At 38.9% G+C, this 23,018-nt stretch overlaps 1 protein-coding gene across 36 annotated transcripts in view; it reads right to left on the bottom strand.

Annotated features, from left to right (window-relative positions):
* Positions 1-23,018, bottom strand: part of MAP4K4 (mitogen-activated protein kinase kinase kinase kinase 4) — a 192,062-nt gene that overhangs the window by 27,093 nt on the left and 141,951 nt on the right. For 6 of the 36 annotated variants that reach the window (XM_021677407.2, XM_021677413.2, XM_064371367.1 and 3 more), the window contains 7 exons: positions 20,736-20,808; positions 19,127-19,337; positions 8,349-8,510; positions 5,470-5,556; positions 4,702-4,923; positions 3,581-3,742; positions 552-785 (listed from right to left, as the gene is read on the bottom strand). In XM_021677407.2, the coding sequence (XP_021533082.2) occupies positions 552-785; positions 3,581-3,742; positions 4,702-4,923; positions 5,470-5,556; positions 8,349-8,510; positions 19,127-19,337; positions 20,736-20,808 (1,151 nt within the window). The remainder of the gene's footprint in view (positions 1-551; positions 786-3,580; positions 3,743-4,701; positions 4,924-5,469; positions 5,557-8,348; positions 8,511-19,126; positions 19,338-20,735; positions 20,809-23,018) is intronic. The other 30 variants (XM_021677416.2, XM_064371391.1, XM_064371379.1 and 27 more) reach the window with 9 other exon arrangements.

Raw genomic sequence — 23,018 nt, 5'->3', positions numbered from 1 at the left:
AAACAATGGTCTATAAATGGATCGGGAGGAAGCAAAGACTGGCAGGAAGCAAGAAAATATTCAGAGGAAGCAAATTCCAAATGAGGAAAAATAAATTGATATGGGCTCTTTTGTTTAATTTCATCATTAAGTAAACACAAAAACAAAACAAAACCCCCTCCATTTAAAAATAAAATGAAATTTTTTTCTTGTAAGACCTTTTCTAAAAATTTTGACATGAGTATTATAAAACTGCATAGCTTCTGTATAAACATATAGAAAAACTGCTAAAATAAATTATGAATTTGTTTAAGAACTCTTTGTAGACTTACTTTTACATCATTTTGTTACCTTATTTAGAGTTAACAACAACAATAAAATGCTAACTGGCTACTGGCTAAATAAAACTGCCTAACTATGGAAATTTCTCCTCACCATTAAAAAGTCCCTTTGAAATTTCAATGCCCCTTTAAATATGGTGAAGTTGCCATACCCATAATTAAAATAAATAATCTTAAAAAAAAATAACAAAAAGGAAAAAAGCAGCACACATCTGTCTTTCTGCTCCTTACCCTTGGAGGCACCTCGTCACTGTCTGATCTAGACCAAGCCTTTTGGGTAGGGTCAGGCGCCTCTGACTTAGAGTCAGAGCTCTGACTGAGCACCTCACTGCGGGAAGGTGGACATGGGTCCTGAGAACGAAGATGGTGGTGTGCAAATTTGGGAGGAGAAGGGTCACTGAAGGAATGGGATCGCGAGACAGGGGAAACATTGTTCTTGAGAGATGCCAGGTGGGACCACTGTACCTTACAAGAAAACAAAACACAAAACATTCAATGCGTTCTGCATAAAACTGGCTTTTCTGGTCAATACCAAATCCAAAGCAGGAACTGGCAGAGGCAGAATACACACCGGGGTGGTACAGTGTTAGGTCAGTCACGCAGTGAAACAGTTATACTTCAAAGTGAAGAAGTGGTCTAGGAACACAGTATGTAGAAAAGAACAAATGTACATTTACAAGGAAAACTCTTTTTAATATCCAGACAAACATTACAGATAGCAGTTAATGTGAAGATTTTTTTTTTTTTTTACAAAGGCTGAGAGCTCACTGAAAGGGGGTACGATGTGTTGCATGCACATCCATGTCAAAGCAGAGACTGGAAAGGCAGAGAGAGGCAGAAAAATCAGAAGATAAAGAGCATTGCCGAAAGTGCAAGCCTACCTAGCCATCCTCACATTACCCGCAGTGTCAGATTTTACACCAGACCAAGTAACAAAACAGCATGTTCAACGAGCAAAGACAAACCCCTCATGTTTTGACGGACTATAATTATCTCAAGAATAGCTAATTTTTCAAATATACCAACAATTTTTCTTATTTTTCCCAAGTCTACAAACACCCATAACCTACATATCTCCATATCATACTAGTGATGAAAATAAAGAATTGTGATTTCTTTAAAAATATTTAGTACCATGGATTCTCTGAATTGACTACTGCTGGGGTATTCCTCCCACTTAGAGAATTACAAAAATATGACAATAACTTGTCAACTGAGTTTATCTGATTGCTTCTAAATTGGGAAAATTATCTCTGAAAAAAATCAATAAAATATTTTCATCAAATTATGTTCTATCGTTCCAAAATAACTGTTCAATATGGTAATTTAAATAATTATGGCTACATATCTATTACATCAATGTACCTGACAAAAACTGAAAATACTAAATTAATTTGTTCAACCCTTCCAAAAACAAAATGTGAAATTAGTTCTGGTGTATGATTTCTACAATATACAGGCAATATTTGTATAATACCAGATATTGGTATAATCCTAGACTTCTAAGATTTTTAGAGGTAAAGCATGTAATTCAAAAGTATTATCTGAAATTATAATAAAAAATGAGTTTTAAAATAGAGTCCTACATGAGAAAAGTTTCCCCCAAATAAAGAACAGGAGGAGGAAATGGGAGACTCTTTCTAGGCAATAAACAAATTCATGACAAACATAAAAATTAGTATAGCTAATTCAGAAACTAATATTTTCTAAACTATTAGTGGCCAAATAGATAAAGATTCTCCATTTATGGCAAGTTTAACTTTCAGTGTGAAAACTTTTATCCTATAAACTTCAAGCAGTACAAAGTTGGTAAAGAACCAAGTTGTCAGATCTATTCTAGCAGTCTCTCTTCTCTTCCCTTTTTAATTGTGTCCATTTATCCTCTCCTGCTTTCCTCTTTCTTTTCTATCTCTTCCTTTCTGGAGCTGCTCATCTACTAGCAGGCCAGCTCTCCTGGGACTCAAGAAACTGCTGGTCCTATGGAAATACCCACTCACCCTCACGTACCCCCCAGCCTCAGTCCTAGATTTTTTTTTTTAGATGGAGTCTTGCTCTGTCACCCAGGCTGGAGTGCAGTGGTGCATCTCAGCCCACTGCAACGTGCAAAGTCCACCTCCTGGGTTCAAGCCATTTTCCTGACTGAGCCTTCCGAGCACCTGGGATTACAGGCACCCACCACCATGCCCGGCTGATGTTTGTATTTTTAGTAGAGACGAGCTTTTGCCATGTTGGCCAGGCTGGTCTCTAACTCCTGACCTTAGGTGATCCACCTGCCTTGGCATCCCAAAGTGCTGGGATTACAGGTGTGAACCACCATGCCCAGCCCTTTTTTTTTAAACTCCTCTGGGCTGCAGATCCCACAGTTTCCTGTCACAAGAACATAAACTTTTGTCCCCCACACAGGCAAACACCAGTGAAAAGTAAACTCAAGCTTAAGAACTTGTTCCTAATATTCTGGATTACAGAGTGGCAAGTAGGAAAATGTCTAAAAGTCAGTAATTTTCAGCAAGAGAGTAGGAATCGGCATTTTAAGGATCTCTAAGATCTTTGGTGATAATCTTTGTTGCCTGCTCTCCTCTATGGACAGCACAGTGGGTTCTGCTCCAGCCATGAGGCATCAGCCCAATAGTTGCTGAAGCAGACCTAGAACGCTGCAGCAGACCCAAGGAGAGGTCATAGCCTTTTTCCCTGGCCTATTTCAGTGAAATCTACACCTAACCCACTGGATCTAAACTTTTTTGGATCTTGAACCCTTTGACAATCTGATAAAAGGTCATCCCACCCCCACCACCCCTACCCCCTGGAAAAATGCACATTTGAACAAATAAAGACACTTTGTGTGGAATTTCAGGGGTATCATCTAAGGCCCATTCATAGAACTGGCCAAGAGCAAGGGATCACACAGTAAAGCACTTACTTTTAAAATACTTGAGAGAAAATTTCTGGCTCTCCCTCACTAAACTAAAAGATCTTCGTATTAGAAAAAAGAGACCCTTAACACCTGAGGTTAGGGAAGGGAAATGGTTAGATGAAATCACTCAATACTCTTAATGAGAACACAAAATCTCAAAAAATAAAAAAGGAAAGAAAAAGATCTTTCCCTATCAACTGAGTGTATGTCTTCTTTTGGTCTAAAGTCACTCCTGCTAATCTCGCTTCTTTTTCCAATGTGGTGACAAACTAAACTGTGATGTTACAGCAAGCCTGTGGCTCGGTAAGCCATTGCATGAGTCAACCACAGCAAAGCTGGCTGTCACTACCTGTGGCTCCGCTGGTCTCTGCAGGACAGGATGCACAGACTCGGAGTTGCCATTGGAAAAAGACTCTGATCGGGAAGGCACTGGTGGCTCCAATACTCTGCCTGTCTGCTTAGACTGGGCTTCAGGGGAGCTGTGGTTAGTTTTCCTAAATCTATCTTCCACCTGTATCAGAGAATTAGAAGACATAACTCAGTGTTAGTAGGGGAAAAGCAGAAATATCAAAGAAAATCTGAAAGTGGAAGAAATCTAAAGAGAAGTTTTCTGTTTTCTTCTGCTACAAGAAAAGAGAGGAGCAGGTGGAAAAAAGAAGGTAGATAAAGCAGTGCTACAATTACATTCAGGAAAAAGAAAATACTTATGAAGATAAAAATTAGCAAGACAGTCTCTAAGCTCTCCTCTTTTATCAGAATTCTAAGACTGTATATGATGATAAAGTAGAAAAAAATCTGTCACAAGCAACTAACCAAACAGATTAAAAAACTACCATCAGAAATCCAGAATGCATTTCACTCCACCAAAAATAAAAGCACTCCAGAACAAACAGAATATTCATTTCTAGAATCTGCTGTCTGTGAGGGCAGACACAGGAGAAGGTTGTTGCCACCTGTGGGCCAGGACTCAACACCTCTGGAAACACACCTTTCCCCCACCCCGCACCCCCAAGCAGTCCCTGCAGCAGCCTACTCTGAGGCTCTGGCTAGCCCTAATGTACCAATCTAATAGTACATCCTGACATCTGCAAAGTCAGGAAGTTGAGCCACAGCCACACTTTAGCTTCATACCAGTTTGGGAGAATAGCTAACCAGACCACGATTTCTCTCATTCATATTTTTAAAAGTAACTGTGCTATGTCATCTTCTTTTTGTTTAGTTCCGTTTCAAGTTCTTTTGGGATATGTTAACTGAGGCACTCTGGTCCTTTATGGAAAAAGCACTGACTGGATATGAAACCTTGGGCAAGGCCCTCCACTTCTCTGAAATTCAATATCCTAGTTAGAAAATGAAGAAACTAGGTAATTAGCTGACCTCTATGGCCCATTCTAGAATTCATATGACACAGTTCTGAAGAGTCATTGTACGACTTTCCAGGACAATGTCTAAGTGACAAAGGAAAGAGGATACCTCTCGTGCTCGGTCGGTAGGCTCATAGTGGGCTTTGGGCTCGGGAGCATGGTAGCTTGGCTTGCTCCTTTCCTGCTGCGGTGGTGGCGGCTGCTGCGAGTGCTGCGGGTGCGGCCTCCTATGGTCATGCTGTAGAGACAGGAGATAGGCTTGTTCTTGTTGCAACTGCCTCTGGAGCCTCTCTGCCTGCCGGTGCTCCTCCATCTCCCGCCATCGGCACTCCTTGGAGAGGGAGAGGATAACACTAAATCTATGGGACACTGGAGAGCTCACCTCTTCTCTGGATTTGTTCAGCTTCTTTAAAAAAAGTGACCATACATTTTCCCTGTCTTTTGTAAGAAAGCAAAATGGCTGGGATTTTAAATAGCACATTACCTGTGGAAAAACCTGACAGCTGTTGCTAACCGTAATATCATGAACAGAGTAAGAGAGACTTCAATTAAATGTCAGGTTTAGTGGTATAGATACTAAGTAAAAATCCTGTGGCATGGGCTTTCAACCTACTGCCCTCAGCATTCTAGTGTGTTCACTGAGTGCCCAGTTCTGTTCAAAACCTTGTATCTACCAAAGGAGAACAATTAACTTATTAAAGAGAACTAAAGACCACCTTGCGATGTGCTAGCAATATGACTGTAAAATGGGCATCTCTTTTGAGCCTGGCTGCCCACAGCAAAACCAAAATGGTCTAGTGACCACCACAGCTTCCCGACTTAGGGGAGGGATGAACAAGCCCTGATGCTACAGAATGAGACAGAGGTGGGGCGTTACCAGTAACATGGCCTGCTCCTGGAGCAGTTGCTGCTGAAGGACTTCCAAGTGCCGCTGCTCCTCTTCTAGCTGTCGCCTGATATACTCCTGTCACACAAAAATCACCCAGCAATCAATTTATCCCAAAGAAAAGCATCAGAAACACCTAGAGGGAGCACCAAGAACTATTTGCTCCAATCATCTTTAGCAACGACTTACTTAGTGGTAAATACCTAAAGAAAAATCTATTGCTAAAGATTTCTCCAAGAACTTCAAATTGGCCAGTAAGACCTAAGGAGTCTAACAAATGATGACAGGCATTCCCATGATATACGTGAAGGTAGCGAAAAGTATTTCTCTTAGAATACAGTTGTTGCATACAAATGCAGAATTTTAAAAGACAATGCCATTCCTCTGAAGGTTGGTAAACCCCAGAGAAATCAAGAGTTTAATTAAAAAGAATCAAAACATTTTCATTAGTAAATATCTGTTTATTAGTCATTATTTATAACAAGTATGGATCACCAACTTTTGAAACCTAAAACCAAAACCTGTTTAGTATTAAAATACAACAAACATGATTCACGCTTTCGTTGATGATTCCAAAGGCACCTGGAATGATTACATTCTAAACTTGGGCAACTCTCCTCAAATGAACAGACCCAGGCTCCATGTTGAGCTTGTGTGTGTGTGTCAGAGAGACAGGGACAGACAAGGACAAGGGGAGAGGAGGAGGTGGGGATGGGTTGGTTTTTCTTTTCAATGAGAAGAGAATGATTAACTTTCCTAACAACGAAAACAGGTAAACACATCCCAAATATGTTATGGAGAGAAGTAAAACCCTATTTTGAAACTGCATGCATATTACAGCAGACAGGGATACCAGGAGGCCTCAATCCCTGTTCCATCAAGGACTGGCTGTATGATCTCTAGCATGCTCTAAAGCTCCCTTTTTCTCAGTGTCCTCATTCGAGAAATGAGAATCCAAAATCTCCTCTCCCAACTCTCAGGAATTTTTGTGAGGTTCAGACATGAGATTGATATGACATAACCCTGAAAAGCATAAAACATTTTACAAGCAGAAGAGGCATCCTTTCTTTTGGACAGGGAAAAAAAACTCTAGAAGAGGAGTGGACTAAGGACTAAGAGGAGACATTTTATACTGAAATTCAGATCCTGTCTACTGCTGACCATCCCCTTGTGTCATGGTGCACACCTTGTAACAAAAATAGCAATCAATATGGGCTGAATAGAAGTTTTAGTTAACCAGTAACTCTGGGAGAATATTGAAATTACAGCATATAAAAATCCTTAGAAATCCTTACTTTACAAAGAAAACTGAACCAAAAAGCCAATGAGAGGGGGCGTGCAAGGGCAGGGGCGGACTGGCTCAGAACACCTGGGGTCTACGTCTTATGTGTCTATGCCTGACCCTCCACGGTACATGCTACAGCAATACCTGCCCTAGCAAGGCTGCGTGGCCTTAACCCAACTGTGACTGAACAAAGGAAACTGACTTCCAAATCATTTTCTTTTTGAGCAAAACAGAATTAAATCATAACTTGAAAGATCAAGTCAGTACACTCATTTGTTTTCTGCTCTCAAACCACAGAGACAACTGGAAAAATCATGTCCTCTCCAAACCACAAATGTCCTAACACATAGGCAATGAACATATACAATACAACACACATCTATACAAACATACACACTTATGCTGAAATGAAATGTGTCCTACAGCGCTGTTAATACGAGGAATTACTATTTGACAACATAATTGGAAAAACAGAATAAAACTGATTTTAGAATTTTTTAAAAGAGGTGCCAAATACTTGCTATTCACAAAATTTAATGACTGCCATTAAAGCATTAAAGGCGACTTGCTACCATCATGCCTGCCTCTCATGATGGAATTGTAATCATTATTTCTAGGTGATTTAATTCTTAAAAGCTTAAATGTTTTCCTCTTTGTAGCCCCCAGGGATAAACATAAGTGCAGTGTTAAAACACTTGCACTATATAGTTAAATGGTTGATAATGGCCATTAGGTAACATAAAGAGCCTCACTGACATGCCTGGGAAAACACTGAGGAGCATGCAGACCCAAGGCTCAGAAAGCCCAAGGCATATGATTAGCATAAAGGAAGGCAGATGAATAGTCACATCTGAAAGTTAACACCATGGTTTGTAAGTTTAAAATACAGACACCAAATATTACTTAAACTGGTCCGCACATATCATTTTTTCTTTATTCCAAACTCATAAAAGATAGATCAATTCAAAAACAAGAAAGGCAAAAAGGCTAAGGGCAATTTTTGTTTGCACAGGTGGTTCAGCAAACAAAATTTCTAAAACTCATACCTGGCATTAATAAAATGCTGCAAATATTATTAAAACCTGGTCTTTTTTGGTTGAACAACTCATCATTAGTTTTTCTAATACTCCACATGTATATACAGAATTACATGCTGATATATATTACAATATTCACTTAGCCACTGGATATTCAAATATTTCTCATAAGAAACTTCTTACTGTTGGTTTTTAATTTCATTTTTTAAAAAAGTTAATTTATCATCCATGTATTTGGGCTCCACAGCATTTAAGCCAAGCCTGAGAAGATATATGCAGACATCTTTCAGGTATTATACTTTTTGGAGACACTTAACTTATTTCAAGAGGTTTCTGAAGTGTAATGATTTACAAACCCTTTTTAAGACAAAAGACTCAAGTTATTGGTGACATTCCAATTGTGTTTCACCACATTTATACATCTGAAGTTCTAAGTATACGTGTATATGCGTGTATGCATCACATGTGTGCGCTTTCTGAAAATCCCCCAGCTCTGCAAAGTAACATACTTTACAAATTTATGCCTGGAATGTTCTCTGTGAACTAACCTGTTCTCTTTCAACTCTCCTCTTTTCTTCTTCTGCCCGTCTCCTCTCCTCTTCTTCTTTGCGCCTTCTCTCCAATTCCTCTAGACGCCTCTTTTCTTCTTGTTCTCTCCTTCGCTGTTCACGTTCCTGCTGCCTTCTAGCTTCACGCTCTCTCCTTTGTTGCTATGTTAAGTAAAAATGTATAATTACCAGGGATCTTCCCTCCATGCCTCTCATGGTGCTATAGTTTGCTGATCAGTCAGTCACAGGTGGACACTAATGAGCTGAGAGGTTTATGGGCTCCATATCTACTGGCCAATTATTTCCACACTGCCCCTTGGACCCATAAGTAAGGGCTTCCTCATGAATACTGTTCAAAAGTATTGTGTTTCTGTGAATCCTTACAGGGTTTAGTTTCATTTTGATAACAATTATTCCCCACTGCTCGATGCACCACAGCAATTAGGGGACAGAAAATTCTTTATTCTTGAATGTCATTAACAGGGTTATCCAGGACCCTTAAGTCAGAATAAAAACACATTAGGAGAAAGAAGTAAAGGGAATTAGAAATACAGCAAAGAAAGGAAGACAAAGAATTAAAAAAAGGAAAAAAGGACACATCAGGAAAAGAACTAACATCAACAAGAATAACTAGCACTATAAAAGTATTTCAGAAACTGCCACTGAGCAAATGCTTACTATGTGCCTGGCACCAAGCTAAGTATTTGATATTTTTATTCCATTTATTTTACCTAATATAATTCCCTTAACAACCCAAGGAGGTCATTATTTCATCCCTGCTTTACAGATGAGAAAATAGCTTCAGAAAAGGTAAGTGACTTGCCCAAGTCACAAGCCAGCAAGTCCCCAGCTAAAAGAGCTGCTGCTCTGCCTCTACAGCCCATACTCTTAACCACACTCTACCCTGCATCCCATCAACAGATACAAAGGGTACTATTGAATCACCAGACTCACTCAGTCAGCCTTTCTCAATCCAGACTGTTCTATGTAACCCTACAGTACAGAGCAACATGACATACCAGATTAATGACAACTCACTCTTCTAGCCCAAGGCTGTCTGCCAGTAAAGCAGAAGCTAGACTCTGGACTCTCTGGGATAATGAAAATGTTCTATCTCTGCACTGCTCCATAGTCACGAGTCACAGGTTGCTAATCAGCACCTGAAATATAGCTAGTAAGAATGAGAAACTGAGTTTTTCATTTTGTTGCACTGAAGTTAATTTAAATTTAAATGGCCAAATGTGGCTAGTGGCTACTGGATAGCAACAGCTCTAGAGGATGGACAAGCCATCAAATTTCCCAGACACAGAGAGCCAATAATATTACCACAAACTTTATTTGTGACACTAAAATTAACCAATAGCAACAAAGTTTAGAGTAAAACTATCAGGGATATTAGACATGCATTTATAATGCCCAAAGTCACAAGCCAGCAAGTCACCAGCTGGAAGAGCTGCTCTGCCTCTACAGTCAGACTCTTAACCACACTCTACCCTGCATCCCATCAACAGGTATAAAGGGTGCTACTGAATCACCAGACACTCAGTCAGCCTTTCTCAATCAACACTGTTCTATGTAACCCTACAGTATACAAAATACGTATTTATTATAGTTTAATATTCCTTCTGGGTCTTCCCCCAACTCTCAACTAGTATTTAATCTGAAGCAGACGCTTAAAATGATGTCCTGGGAAATTTAAAGTAGTATCTTTCATCTGTAATAACTGGATAGCAACAATGATTTGGTACTCTGGTCTCTCTCAGTTTACTACTACATCCCCATTATTCTCAATGAAGTTCTGAGTCTTCTTTTGATCCCACCTCTCTTATTATATAGGTTTTCAATGAGGGAATCTTCTTTTCCCTGATTCTCTGCTCTACAAATTCAACACACAAAACTCATCGGCTTCCCATGGATGGGGATGGGGTCAGAAAATGAATGGCGCTTAGCCCAGAATGATGGTGCGCACCTGTAATCCCAGCTATTCGGGAAGCTGAGGCAGGAGACAGAGGCGGAGGCTGCAGTGAGCCAAGATCACACCACTGCACTCCAGCCTAGGTGACAGAGTAAGACTCCTTCTCAAAAAAAAAAAAAAAAAAAAAAAAAAAAAAAAAAAAAAAAAGAATGGCATTCCTGCTCTAGTGTCTAAACACTAAAACTTTAATGGCTATGACATCTTTATTTATCAAGGTATTATCAATTATCTCACTTTTTGTTTGTTCCACTGGGTTTCTATGGACCTATCACAAATAATCTATAAAGTCTCCTACACTACCATAACACTCCTTTCAACATGGTTAAACAAATCAGGTATTCTTTCTTTATTCTTGGAGACTGTTTTCCAGTCATTCTATATCTCTGTCCACCAACTTCCCAAGAATTTTCTTACTTTGCTGGAACACATCCTCCAGCAGCTTCTTGAGGAAGAGAAAAGAAGAGGTTAAAAAAAAAAAATACCTCTGGAACTTTGCAAAATTGTTGCTGTACACACAATTTTGGGTGAAGAAAATTAATATTCCCTCTGAGTTTCGAGAACACTACTATGTCATCTTCTAGCTTCTGATGTTGCTCCTAGAGATTCTGAGACCATTCAGATTCTTGATACTTAGTACAGGACCCATTCCACACTCCTCTACCTGCGCCCAGCTTCAGCTTGTAGGATCCTCTTTTCATCCTCAATATTCTAAAGATGATGATGTATGTACATTTAGGTATGTGTACATACACATGATGTATGTGCCTTTGTGTGAGCCCTTTTTCATTCATGTGCTGGGTACTCAACGAGGCTTTCAATCCAGAAACTTGTATTTCTTAGTTCTGGAAATTTTGCTTAAATGATTCCTGTATGTTCTTCCTATAGTATTCAGTTCCTAGAACATCTATTAAATAAAAGTTGGACATCCTGGATTGATCCTGTAAGTTTTCCTATTGTCCTATTACCCACCAACTTGTCTTTTCTTCCCCACTTTCTGGAAGTGTTGATTAAAAAAAAAAAAACTCAAGAATTCCTTCTTAATTTTTAAATATTCTTGTTCCATAAATATAGTATATTCTCTTTCCAAGGATAAGGTCTTGTGTCTGTTCATGTGTATATGTATGAGATGCTTTCCTCTGTTCCCTCACTGCCTCTATTTCCTTTGAGTTCTTTTTTCTACTTGTTTCAAAATCTTCCATGTTACAGATTTTCCTCATTGTCTAGTAATCTCAGTTGTCCATTTATATTTAAGATCCTAAAAAGCAAATTATAAGGACTGTATAGACAAATAGCACCTGGCAACTACTTAGTAATAGAGTAAGGTGATCATGATTCACCCTGATCATTTCACTGGGGCCTTATTTCCTTTGGCTGGTCAGTTATCTCCAGAGAGAAATCGCCACAGTATTCTGGGAATCCTTCCAATACCCTATGGGGTTGAGGAAAAGGTGGATGAAAAAGAGATAGCATTTGTAATAAGTGTGTCTGCCAGCATTTTGGGAGCTGGTGAAGTGAGCATGCTTGCAGTCACGCTGACTAGTATTTACATTTTTGACTTAACGCCCTTGTTTTAGTTCATCTCTTGCCACATACAGAGTTTTTTCCAAGTTAATGGTCTCTGTTGTTCACTTTTGCCTAGTAGTATATATCTGCTCCTGCTTGGTGTCGGGGATGCTCAGTAGACAAGCTGCACAGGACAGGGTAGTCTAACTGTGCATGTTTCTATGTGTGCATATCCTCTCTTTGTATATATGTACATTAATGTCAACATAATTACATTTTATTCAATTAACTAAAATGTATAAATTTAATTCAAAATATACTATCAAAGAAAAAATAGCAAGCAAACAACATCTTACCAACAGGATACACTATATAAAAAGTTCAACTGTCAATTGAAACCTTCTGAGAGGCTTTTTCTTTTTAATTTCAGGAGATACTACCACAACTTTGGTTACTAGATAAACACCAAAAAGACTCTAAACGTCTTGAGAGCAGGAACCATGTCTTATCTTTTTTGCCCCCTGCAGTAAATTTCACACATAACCTTCAGAAGAGAAATTCAATACTTTTTAAATTTGAATCTAACCTTTTTAAATTCGAATCTAACCTAGCATGTGACATCCAAACCAGAAACTTTTCTAAATAAAACTACACTGATAATAGTGAGATCTATTTAAATATACTCCACTGGATTTATTGGCTTCAGTGGAAACTAATAGATTTTGATAAACCAGTTAATTCTTTGGACTCCGCTATTTCCAAGAACTTTTGCGGTCACGTTTCTACATACATATACCATCAACCCTTGAGTATTTTTATTTGCAAGTTCTGATGAAGTCACAGTACAGAGCTATTTGTTTCTTCCCCATCTTTGGATAATAAATCATGTATGAGGAATTAAACTCGCTACAAAATTTAACTGCAAATATAACCAAACATAAGACTCGGATGCCAAGATAATATTTAAGAACTTATAAAGCCACCTTCTGCAAACCAACTGAGATGCTAGCTTGACAGGAAGCAAGGCCTTAGCTGTTGGGGCACTGGCATGCCAGGACACTATGATTACTGTATATATTAAAGCTGGAACTACTTTTTTAAGAAAGGTAGCATGTGCTAACATGTACTCCTGATGTTAGATACTACTAATGACTTGCAAAACAAAGGGCTTTTCTGTAGGAAAGGAAGACTGAGAAAATGGTTCCTATTTCTTCAAAATACATGGCGACTGCTGGAAAGTGCTTCAGAGTAAAAGAGTTCACTGCCTTCCTTCTAAATTTCAAAACCAAGAAATATACAATGAATACATGGCACAATTTATTAATTTTTTACTGAGAAACTTTTATGTTTTCCTAGTGTTATAATTTAATATCAATACTAATCCCATTTCACACAGAGTTTTTTTTCTCATGCTTCTCTTTGTTTTTAATGTCTTCTACTTCCACTGCCCCTCTAAAATTTTGCTTTGAGATTTGTAGAAATCACTTTGGGATTTTGTAGGAATGACAGAAATAAATGTTACTGTGTGTCCTCTTGATGGAAGAAAGGCCAAAAGAAACTGCTGCTGCTCACACTAACATTTACCCTCAGTTGAGGAAGTAGATTTTCCAAAGTCACAGGGATAAAGGCTTTGAAAGGAAAGATGTAAAAGATTTTTTAAAATACCAGCTAAAAGACTCTGAGACAGGAAAGACCTGAACATCCCATCAGGACGGTTCAAAAATAGAAGGAAAATTACAAGTAGCAAAAAATTAATCAGGTTTCTCCAGGACAACATCTTGTTTAATATTTTTATTTTCTTTCCTTCTTTTATCTTTTTGTTTTTTTATTAAATAGAGAGGGGGTCTTGCTATATTCCCAAGCTTATCTCAAACTCCTGGGCTTAAGTGAGCCTCCCATCTCGACCTCTCAAAGTGGCTAGGATTACAGGTGTGAACCATCACGCCCAGACTATTTTTATTAAACTTAGACAAAGAACAAAGAAAGCATGCTAACCAAATGTGTGAATGTCATGAGAGTAGAAACAGAAAAAGGATGCCAAATCATGATTCAATTAAAAAAAAAGAGCACAAAACTATTGGGATAAAATGACACCATAATTAAGTAAGCTTCATATTTCCTAAAAAGCAAATAAATACAGGATAGAAGAAAAGACTGTCTTATGAACAACATGAAAAAAAAATTTAGCTAGACCCAATGTCTGTTACGAGCCAAAGGTGTGATGATGCTCTCAATAGGAAAAGTAGTATTAAAAGTTTTTGGCTGGGTGCAGTGGCTCATGCCTCTAATTCCAGCAGTTTGGGAGGCTGAGGCAGGAGGAAAAAAATTAACTGGGTGTGCTGGTACATGCCTGCAGTCCCAACTACTTGAGAAGCCGAGCCATGAGGATCACCTGAGCCCAAGAAGCAGAGGCTGCAGTGAGCTGAGACTGCACCACCTCACTCCAGCCTGGGTGGCAGAGCAAAATCCTGTCTCCAAAACAAAACAAAATTTTGAGGGAGGAATAAAAGTATCCTTTTTAAAATCTGGATAATTTACTTAACCTGACAAAACATGAAGGTACCCAGAAGAGATGGACTCAAGGAGCACAGTCACACACATGAAGAGCAGCGGGGAGGGCCAGGGAAGAAGTGCTCAGACTCTCAGTATGAACTTGGCTGCTTGAGCCCAGCATTCTCCCCCTTTCCTCCTGGAACCATCCAAACAAAACAAGAAGAAAACCCAAAAACTTCATTTTCAGCAAAACTGGGAGACAAACTCCAAAAGAGTTAGTTGCAAGGACTTCCAAAGGAGATCCAGTTCACACAAGAGTCGAGGAGAAAGCAGAGTAGCAAAGGAGGGCGATAATAGCAGCAGCAGATTTCAGAGAGCACCAAGGGAGGTACAGGGTGGGAGCATATATACTTCTTAAAGATGAAGAACCTATGAAGGGCAAAAGCACCATCCCTTACCGCAAAGAGGGTGTAGAGACAGGAGTGTGCAGATGGCAGGAGAAATCCCCAACCTCAGTGGGCCTGGTTTTGTGGCATCTGCACTGCGTTTGCCCACAGCCTTGACTTTTTGGACCATGTTTTGCCAGTCTGCTGATAGAAAGTTTTCTCCTTTCTGTTTCAGTATCTTATGAGTAAGGCTGACCATCTTTACTTACTTTGTTTATCAAATAATCTCTGTTCTTCAAAACAGTTCTGACTAAATCCTTAATGCCAATAAAGGGCTACAAACCACTTATGGCTCAAATACAGTCAGCCCTCTGTCTCCACAGGTTCCACATCCTCATGGATTCGACCAACTTTGGGTCGAAAAATATTTGAAAAAATTGCATCTGTACAGACTTTTCTTGGTCATTATTCACTAAACAATACAGTATAACAGGTATTTGCATGGCATTTACATTGTATTCACTATTAAGTCATCCAGAGATGATTTAAAGTACAGTCATATGTTGCTTAACAACGGGGATATGTTCCTAGAAATGCGTCGTTAGGTGATTTCTTCATTGTATGAACATCATACAGTGTGCACACACAAACCTAGATGGTACAGCCTGCTACACACCTAGGCCATATGGTGTAGCCTATTGCTCCTAGGCTACAAACCTGCACAGCATGGTACTACACTGAATACACTAAGTAACTGCAACACAATGGTAAGTAGCTGTGTATCTAAACACAAAAAAAGTACAGTAAAAACATGCTATAAAATATTACAAATGCTATATCTCACCATTAATGGAGCTCGAGAGGCTGGAGGTTGCTCTGGGTGAGTCAGTGAGTGAATATGAAGGCCCTGGACATTACACTACTGTAGCCTTCATAAACACGGTGCATTCAGGCCATACTAAATTTATTTAAAAATGTGTTTCTTTCTTCAGTATTAATCTTAATGTAGCTTTTTCTGACTTCATTAACATTTTAATTTTATTCGTTTGTATTAATACACAAACAATTCATATAAATGTAAAAAATATTTTCTTTCTTTATTTCTATCCTATAAACTTTTTCCCAATTTAAAAAAAAATTTTTTAGCTTTAAAAATTTTTTTGTTAAAAAGTAAGACACAAACATACACATTAGTCTAGGCCTACACAAGGTCAGGATCCTCAATATCATTATCTTCTACTTCTACATTTTGTCCCACTGGAGGGTCTTCCAGGGCAATAACACACATGGAGCTGTTAGCTGTCATCTCCTATGATCACAATACCTTCTTCTGGAATCCTCCTGAAGGACCTGCTTCAGGTTCTTTTACAGTTAACTTGATTTTTTAACATGTAGGAGGAGTATGCTCTAAAATAATGATTAGAAAGTATAATATAGTAAATATATAAGCCCAGTAACAAAGTCATTTATTGTCATTATCAAGTATTACGCACTGTATATAATTGTATGTGCTATACTTTTATACAACCAGCAATGCAATACGTGAGTTTACACCAGCATCACCACAATCACAAGTAATGAATTGTACTACCATGTTACAATGGCTATGATGTCACTAAGCAATAGGAATTTTTCAGTTCCATTATAATCTTATGGGACCACCATCATACATGTAGTCTGTTGATGATCAAAACATTGTTATGCAGCATATGACTATATATGGAAGGAAGTGCATACGTTATGTGCAAATACTAGGCCACTTTATCTCAGAGGCTTGGGCATCTGCAGTTCTGGTATCCATAGTTAATGCTGGAACCAATTCCCCAAAGAAGGGATCACACTATTCCCAAAATAGCTTCCTGGGACCTGGAGTGTAAATTAAGCTTAACTACCCAGACTAATAATAAGCAGCCAGCTGACCAAAAATCCAAACCAGTGGATTCCACTCATGTGACTTTTCCCATTTCAATATTTTTTTAATCTTTCCTAATTATGAAAACCAGCTTAAAGAGATGACCCTGAGTTTCAACTTAAACAGAAAATCTGAAATTAATGAGCTAATGAAAACATGTTAAAGCAAAATTCTTGTTTTCACAGACATTCACTACCATCTACTTAGCTAATAAAACAAAATTCAGCTCTTCCCTGTGAGCCATCGCTCACCTTCACCTTGCAATCCTTACCACCTACCACATGCAAAGGCTGGATAATGGATACTCGTCTCACTAATGACAGCCTGAAAGATGTTTCCAAGACATGTGTTACAAATGAGCGCTAATTTGATCTGGTCCTTGATACTTCAAGTTATAAGCCACCAAAGTGATCTATGCCACCTGCTTAAGGAAAGTACAGGCTGGGATCAGAAAAGACAGTAGAAAACACCATTTCAAGAAATAACTAGAAACAGCTAAAGTCTCAAAACTCAAGCATTCTAATAAAATAAGTACAGTCAATATGCAACTTGAACAGATCTCTGAACCCATTCAAGATTTATTAGGTTCAAAGAACACTGTAAAGAGTCTTAACAAAAATACTACAGGGAGTTTGCAAATTAACTACAAAAAGCATTATATAAGCAGCAAAGTTGTCCCTACTACAGGGGAATGTATGTCCTGTTTTCTTTTAAAAGTCCTAGCTGAGTATTTGCAGGTTCCTTAGTTCAACAGGCACTGATTTTTCTAAACAAGGGGCAAATTATAGAGTGTTCAGAATCCAGACTACAAATACACAAAATGTAAGAAAGATTCCATGTCAAGATGTGCTGTTAAATAAGTTGGATAATATTTAATGGCATGTGTTGCTATTGAATAAATTAAATTCCATGGGATAATATCAATACAGGGCTTTACTGTTGTTGGGCCATTTTTCTGGAAGAAAAAAAGGTAAAACAGTAAGGTATGTGAATCAAATAAAAACAGAAATGACAATGAATAAGAACTTTGGGCCTGTGTACTATGCAGCAGGAGCCAGTCAAGAAAAGAAAATCAAAAACTCTTCTGATCCCCAGGCAAAATAGCCATGTTTTGGTCAATGAAGAACTGCATATACAATTGTGGTCCCATAAAATTATAATATCATATTTTTATCATACTTTTTCTATGTTTACATATACAAATACTCACCATTATGTTACAACTGCCTACAGTATTAGGCACAGTAACATCCTGTACAGGTTTGTAGCCTAGGTGCAAGAGGCCACACCACAGAGCCTAGGTGCGTAGTAAGCTGTACTATCTAGGTCTGTGTAGGTACACTCTATGATGTTCCCACTATGACGGATCACCTAATGATGCATTTCTCAGAATGTATCCCTGTCATTAAGCGACCCACGACTGTATAGGGAAATAATATATTTCTGCGCGTTAAAAACGTGAAAGCTGTAAGGTAACCACATTACCAATGTTAGTAATATTAATGAGTTAAATGAGCAGGTGGTGCAAAATGTACTTCTCCACCACAGGACATTACTACTTCCAGGTTCAAATTGTTTTCTGCATCCCTTACTCTTTTTTCCTTTCTTTTTTTTTTTTTTTGCTTAAACCTGTAGAAATTCATTTTCTCTCAGTTCTGAATATTGGAACTCTGAAATCAAGGTGTGAGTTAGCAGGGCCATGTTCTCTCTGAAGGCTCTTGGGAAGGGCCCTTCTTTGCCTCTTTCTAGCTTTGGTGGTTGCAGGCAACACTTGGCCTTCCTTCACTTGCAGACCACAATTCCCATCTTGCTTCCTTTGCCACGGCACACTCTTCCTGTGTTTCTGTCTCTATGTCCACATCTGATCTTCTTTTTTTTTTTTTTTTTTTAACCTTTAAGTTCTGGGATACATTGCAGAATGTGCAGGTTTGTTACATACGTAAACGTGTGCCATGGTGGTTTGCTGCACCTGTCAATCCATCACCTAGGTATTAAGCCCCGCATGCATTCACTATCTGTCTTCCATCCCCTACTCTTAAGTATACCTAAAGTTAAGGCATTTAGAGAAAAAAAAAATTTTCATATGAAAAAGTCTGAAGTTTCAGAAAAACATGCACATACAAACTGGGAACCAGAGGCTGAGAGTGGAAAAGCAATCAGGTCAAGCCTGAGCAAGCCAACTTAAACCATAATGCAAAGACTTCACAAAACTGGTCTGATGCCATCTTTGGGACATTTGCTCTGCATTTAACACAGTATGTTGATGAGTAACTGTGGGGTAGATCCCCAAAGTTTTTACAAGAAAGGAAAACATTTCTAAGGCCTCAAGGAATGCGAAGGCCTGACAGTCCAAAGCATAAGCTTTCTTTCATAAGTTATGTAAACAGCTGTGCCAGTGGATATGTGTTACACCAGGAAGGTACAGAGGATATTCCTTCGAGTGGCTCACTACCAGTGTAAATGCGGAAAGAGAAAAGACCAACCAACTTGGACATTTTCCTTTTGCTACCTCTTCTAGCCGTCGCCTCTGTTCTTTCTGCTGCTCAATCCGCTTCTGTCTCTCCGCCAGCAGTTGCCTTTTATATTCTTCCTGCTCCCGGAGCTGTTGCTCCTGTAGTAACTGTTGTCTCCGAAGAGCCTCAGAACGTTCTTTGTTCTCCTGCTGCAATCTCAGAAAATCTCGACGAAGAGTAGACTCACCAGGCACGTTCACAATGGAACTGCAGGAGAAAGTAGGGCTTTCAGGGGTGTGCACAGATCACACTGTCCTCTAAGTGAGACAGCAGCACCAGCATCCTATTCAATTTCTACATTCATACTCGAGTTCCTCTGACTCCAGAGAGGCAATTAATACATACAGAGAAATGACTACATCTACAAATAAATTGTTCCATATCTTCTTTTACTCATTTAGTAAATATCTTAAACGCTGTCCTAGACGTCTGCTTCACAAGACATTTCTACTTAAGATTCTCACAACAATTCAAACTCAGTAAAAGAACAGTTGAAATCACCTTCTTTTGCCACCTTATTTCTCTTCAGTAAACAGAACCATGAGACCACTTTTCAGTAGTTACACCATTCCTGTGTCTTTGTCTGGTCAACCACCAAGTCCTATCATGAATTCCTTCCCACTTTCTTAATTCCAGGTCAGCAGCTGAGCCCAAGCAGATCCTATGAATTAGCCACTGTACAGATCAATTAAACACACCCTTCCTAGCTATCTCCCCACTGAGTTACTTCTCCACTGCCATAGCATCCAGAGCAGCATGGCAAACATAGCTCCTTACATTGCCTCTTTCATCACACAGTGCTCCTCCTATTCAAAAACAATTATATTGCTCATGAAATCAGTTCAAATTCCTCTGAAATTCTTAGTCTAAAATGGATTAAAATCTTCTCCTACATAAGAAAAAAAAAAAAGGATTATGGAGTAGCTTCAATAAATTCTCTTCTCTCTCTTCCAAGTCCCATTCTCTGGCACATGGCTCCCCACAGTCTCTTGAGATGCCCTTCTACCCTCCCTTTGTTCAATTCATCAGCCACATACTGCAGCATGGACAACTGCCAAGCACACTCATCATTAAAATCCAAATATCCTCTATTCTCTGATTCATCAGTTCTTATGAAGTTCATGCAACCAATCTGACTCCTTAACCTGCTTTACTAAATCTTCGGAAGCCAGAAATAAACTAAAACACAGACCATAAAATAAATCAGGACACACATAGTCCTGCTGGTCCATGAGCAGGACAATTCTTTGTGTGTAGGCATGTTCTGTATACCACAAGAAATGGTGTTCAATGGCACCTTCACCATCTATGACTTCTGAAACAATAAATGCTGGGGTACTCTCCCTTGCCCAGGCCCACACATTTCTCAGTGATGGGGGGAGGGGACACAGTACAACCCTTGGTAAAGAACCACTGGGTAAGAAAATCCAGGGGAGAAAAATGTTAACAGGAATCTGCCAAGAATAGAGAAGAATGGAAGATAGAAGGCACTGTCTAAGTAATTTAAGATTTCTTGTACCACACAGGAGTCTTCTGAAATCCTGGTACAACATAAAGCTAAATCCCTTCATAAAGCAGAATATTAAACAGTGGCTTTGTGGTTACCTTGGCTCTCCTTCCTGTTCAGGCACTTCCTCCTCTTCTTCCTCACTCCCACTGTACTCATATTCAGTTTCATCTATGAAGAAAAGGAAAAGGTAAATGGGACAGTTCACAACTCCTGACACATGCCTGTTCAGACAAGCATCTTCAGGAGCATCATGGCAGAAAATAAACAAGTTCCCTGTGAAAACAGCATCTTGTATGGAGAACTTGGGGAGGAGGGGCAAGACATCACACTCTCATAGTGACAGCATCTATTCCTTGGCCAGCCTTACTCTCCATAGAAAAGCTGATTCCATGGCATTCGAGCTAACCTTGTATGGCGATGCACTGATGAGGAGGTGCAGGACCACAAGAGGGGGTCCAGAGCCCCTGACAAACAGGAAAAAAGACCTGAGGGCACTAGCAAATTCACCAAAATCCACTTTGATGCCAAAATTCAAAAAGAGATGTAACTGCTGAAACTAAAGCAACCAAGAGACTTTATTTGGTGATTGTTTGCAATTAGGGATCCACAGATAGTGCAGCAGAGAAAAAAGCCTGTGGGATGGACACAATGTGAAACATTAACTAGGTACAGGGAAAACAAGCCAAATGTACCCACAAACAAACCAGGCAAACCAGGGGAAAACTAATTAAACCATATAGCAAAAGAAAGACTAAAATTTGTTGTACTTAGGCCAGACTTCAAACAAACAAGCTGAAACTCATTTTCAGTTCTATAGGTTTTATACAAGTTTTCCCAAAAGACCATTTTACTGGTCCTTTAACTTAATGTCAATATCCAACTTTCAGTGAGCAATTTCACTCTAGAAATCAATCAAAAAACCAGAAAGGTTGAAGAGTTTTAAAAACAAAGTCCAGACACAAACACTTCTATTTTTTCAAAGACATATTATAAGACGAAAATCAGGCGAGGCACAGTGGCTCACACCTGTAATCTCAAGCACTTTGGGAGGCCAAGGCAGGAGGATCATGAGGTCAGGAGTTCGAGACCAGCCTGACCAACATAGTGAAACCCTGTCTCTACCAAAAATACAAAAATTAGCTGGGCATGGTGATGCACTGAGAAGCCTGTAATCCCAACTACTCAGAAGGCTGAGGCAGGAGAATCACTTGAAACTGGGGGGAGGAGGCTGAGTGAGCTGAGATGACGCCACTACACTCCAGCCTGGGTGACAGAGCAAGACTCTGTCTCAAAAAAAAAAAAAAAAAAGAGAGAGAGATGAAAATCAGTTTCCTTCACTCAAAATACGGTTCTATGCAAATCTGTCAGTCTACATATATAACATCAGTTCTTCTGCATTCTAGACCATCAAAGCTATATAATTTTAATATACTATGCTAGCTTCTAAGGGAAATTCCAGCTTAAATAATCTTCAGAATCCTTAAAATAGGTACTCTGCTATATTTATAATTTTAGACAACAAATTACTAATTATTGACAAGACGCTGATGGTATCCGGAAGGTAAACCTAAAGACAAAATAAAGAGGTCACTGTGACTTGAAGACTGAAATGAAGGGAAGGTGCTCTGCTCTTTCCATCTGCAAAATGTGGGTGATGAGGAAAATGTGAGATGATCTAAGTTTTCTGGCAAATGTTCCATGAATATTAGCTATTATTACTAAGTAAAGTCATGGGAAAACAATCCAATATGCAAATATTTTTTTCCTAAACAAGGCTTCCATGTCAATTGAGAGTTAAGGAAAAAAGTCTTGTTTTCAAGCTTTAGTTCACTTTGTTACAAGTGTATTGTTTTCAAGCTTTAGTTCACTTTGTTACAAGCTTTAGTTCACTTTGTTACAAGTTACTAAGCTTAATGTATAAAGCTTAATTACTTTTATAACTAAGCATATCAGAAGGAAAATCGTTATTCTGAACATTAATGATGACTACCCGTACAGGCAGAAAGGCCTCCAGACTTTGACCAATTCTTTTACTGCCTTGAATATGCTCTTTTTAGTTTCTTCTCTGACCTGGAAATTTGAATACCAAAAAATAATAGGAAACCACTTATCCAAGTGTTTTCTATAAAGTTATTATAAGGACCCACAAAAGAGAACGATCAATGTGAGCTAGCAGCCTCAGAGAAGGTGTTTTAGTAAAGATGGTGATGATGCTTGAACTGCACCTTGCTGGACAGAAGAACAGAGAGCATTCCAGGAAGGTGGGCGAAGTATGTGCAAAGACATAAAACAAAGATACTGGGAACAGAAAAACATCTTTACCATTTAGCACAAGAGCATGCTTGTGTTGTACATGCTACTAAAAGCAAAGTAGTCTG

Source organism: Aotus nancymaae, unplaced genomic scaffold (assembly GCF_030222135.1).
Source record: "Aotus nancymaae isolate 86718 unplaced genomic scaffold, 86718_ANA_hifiasm-v0.15.2.pri h1tg000131l, whole genome shotgun sequence".
NCBI lineage: Eukaryota > Metazoa > Chordata > Mammalia > Primates > Aotidae > Aotus > Aotus nancymaae.
This window is presented reverse-complemented; position numbering and strand designations above follow the sequence as displayed.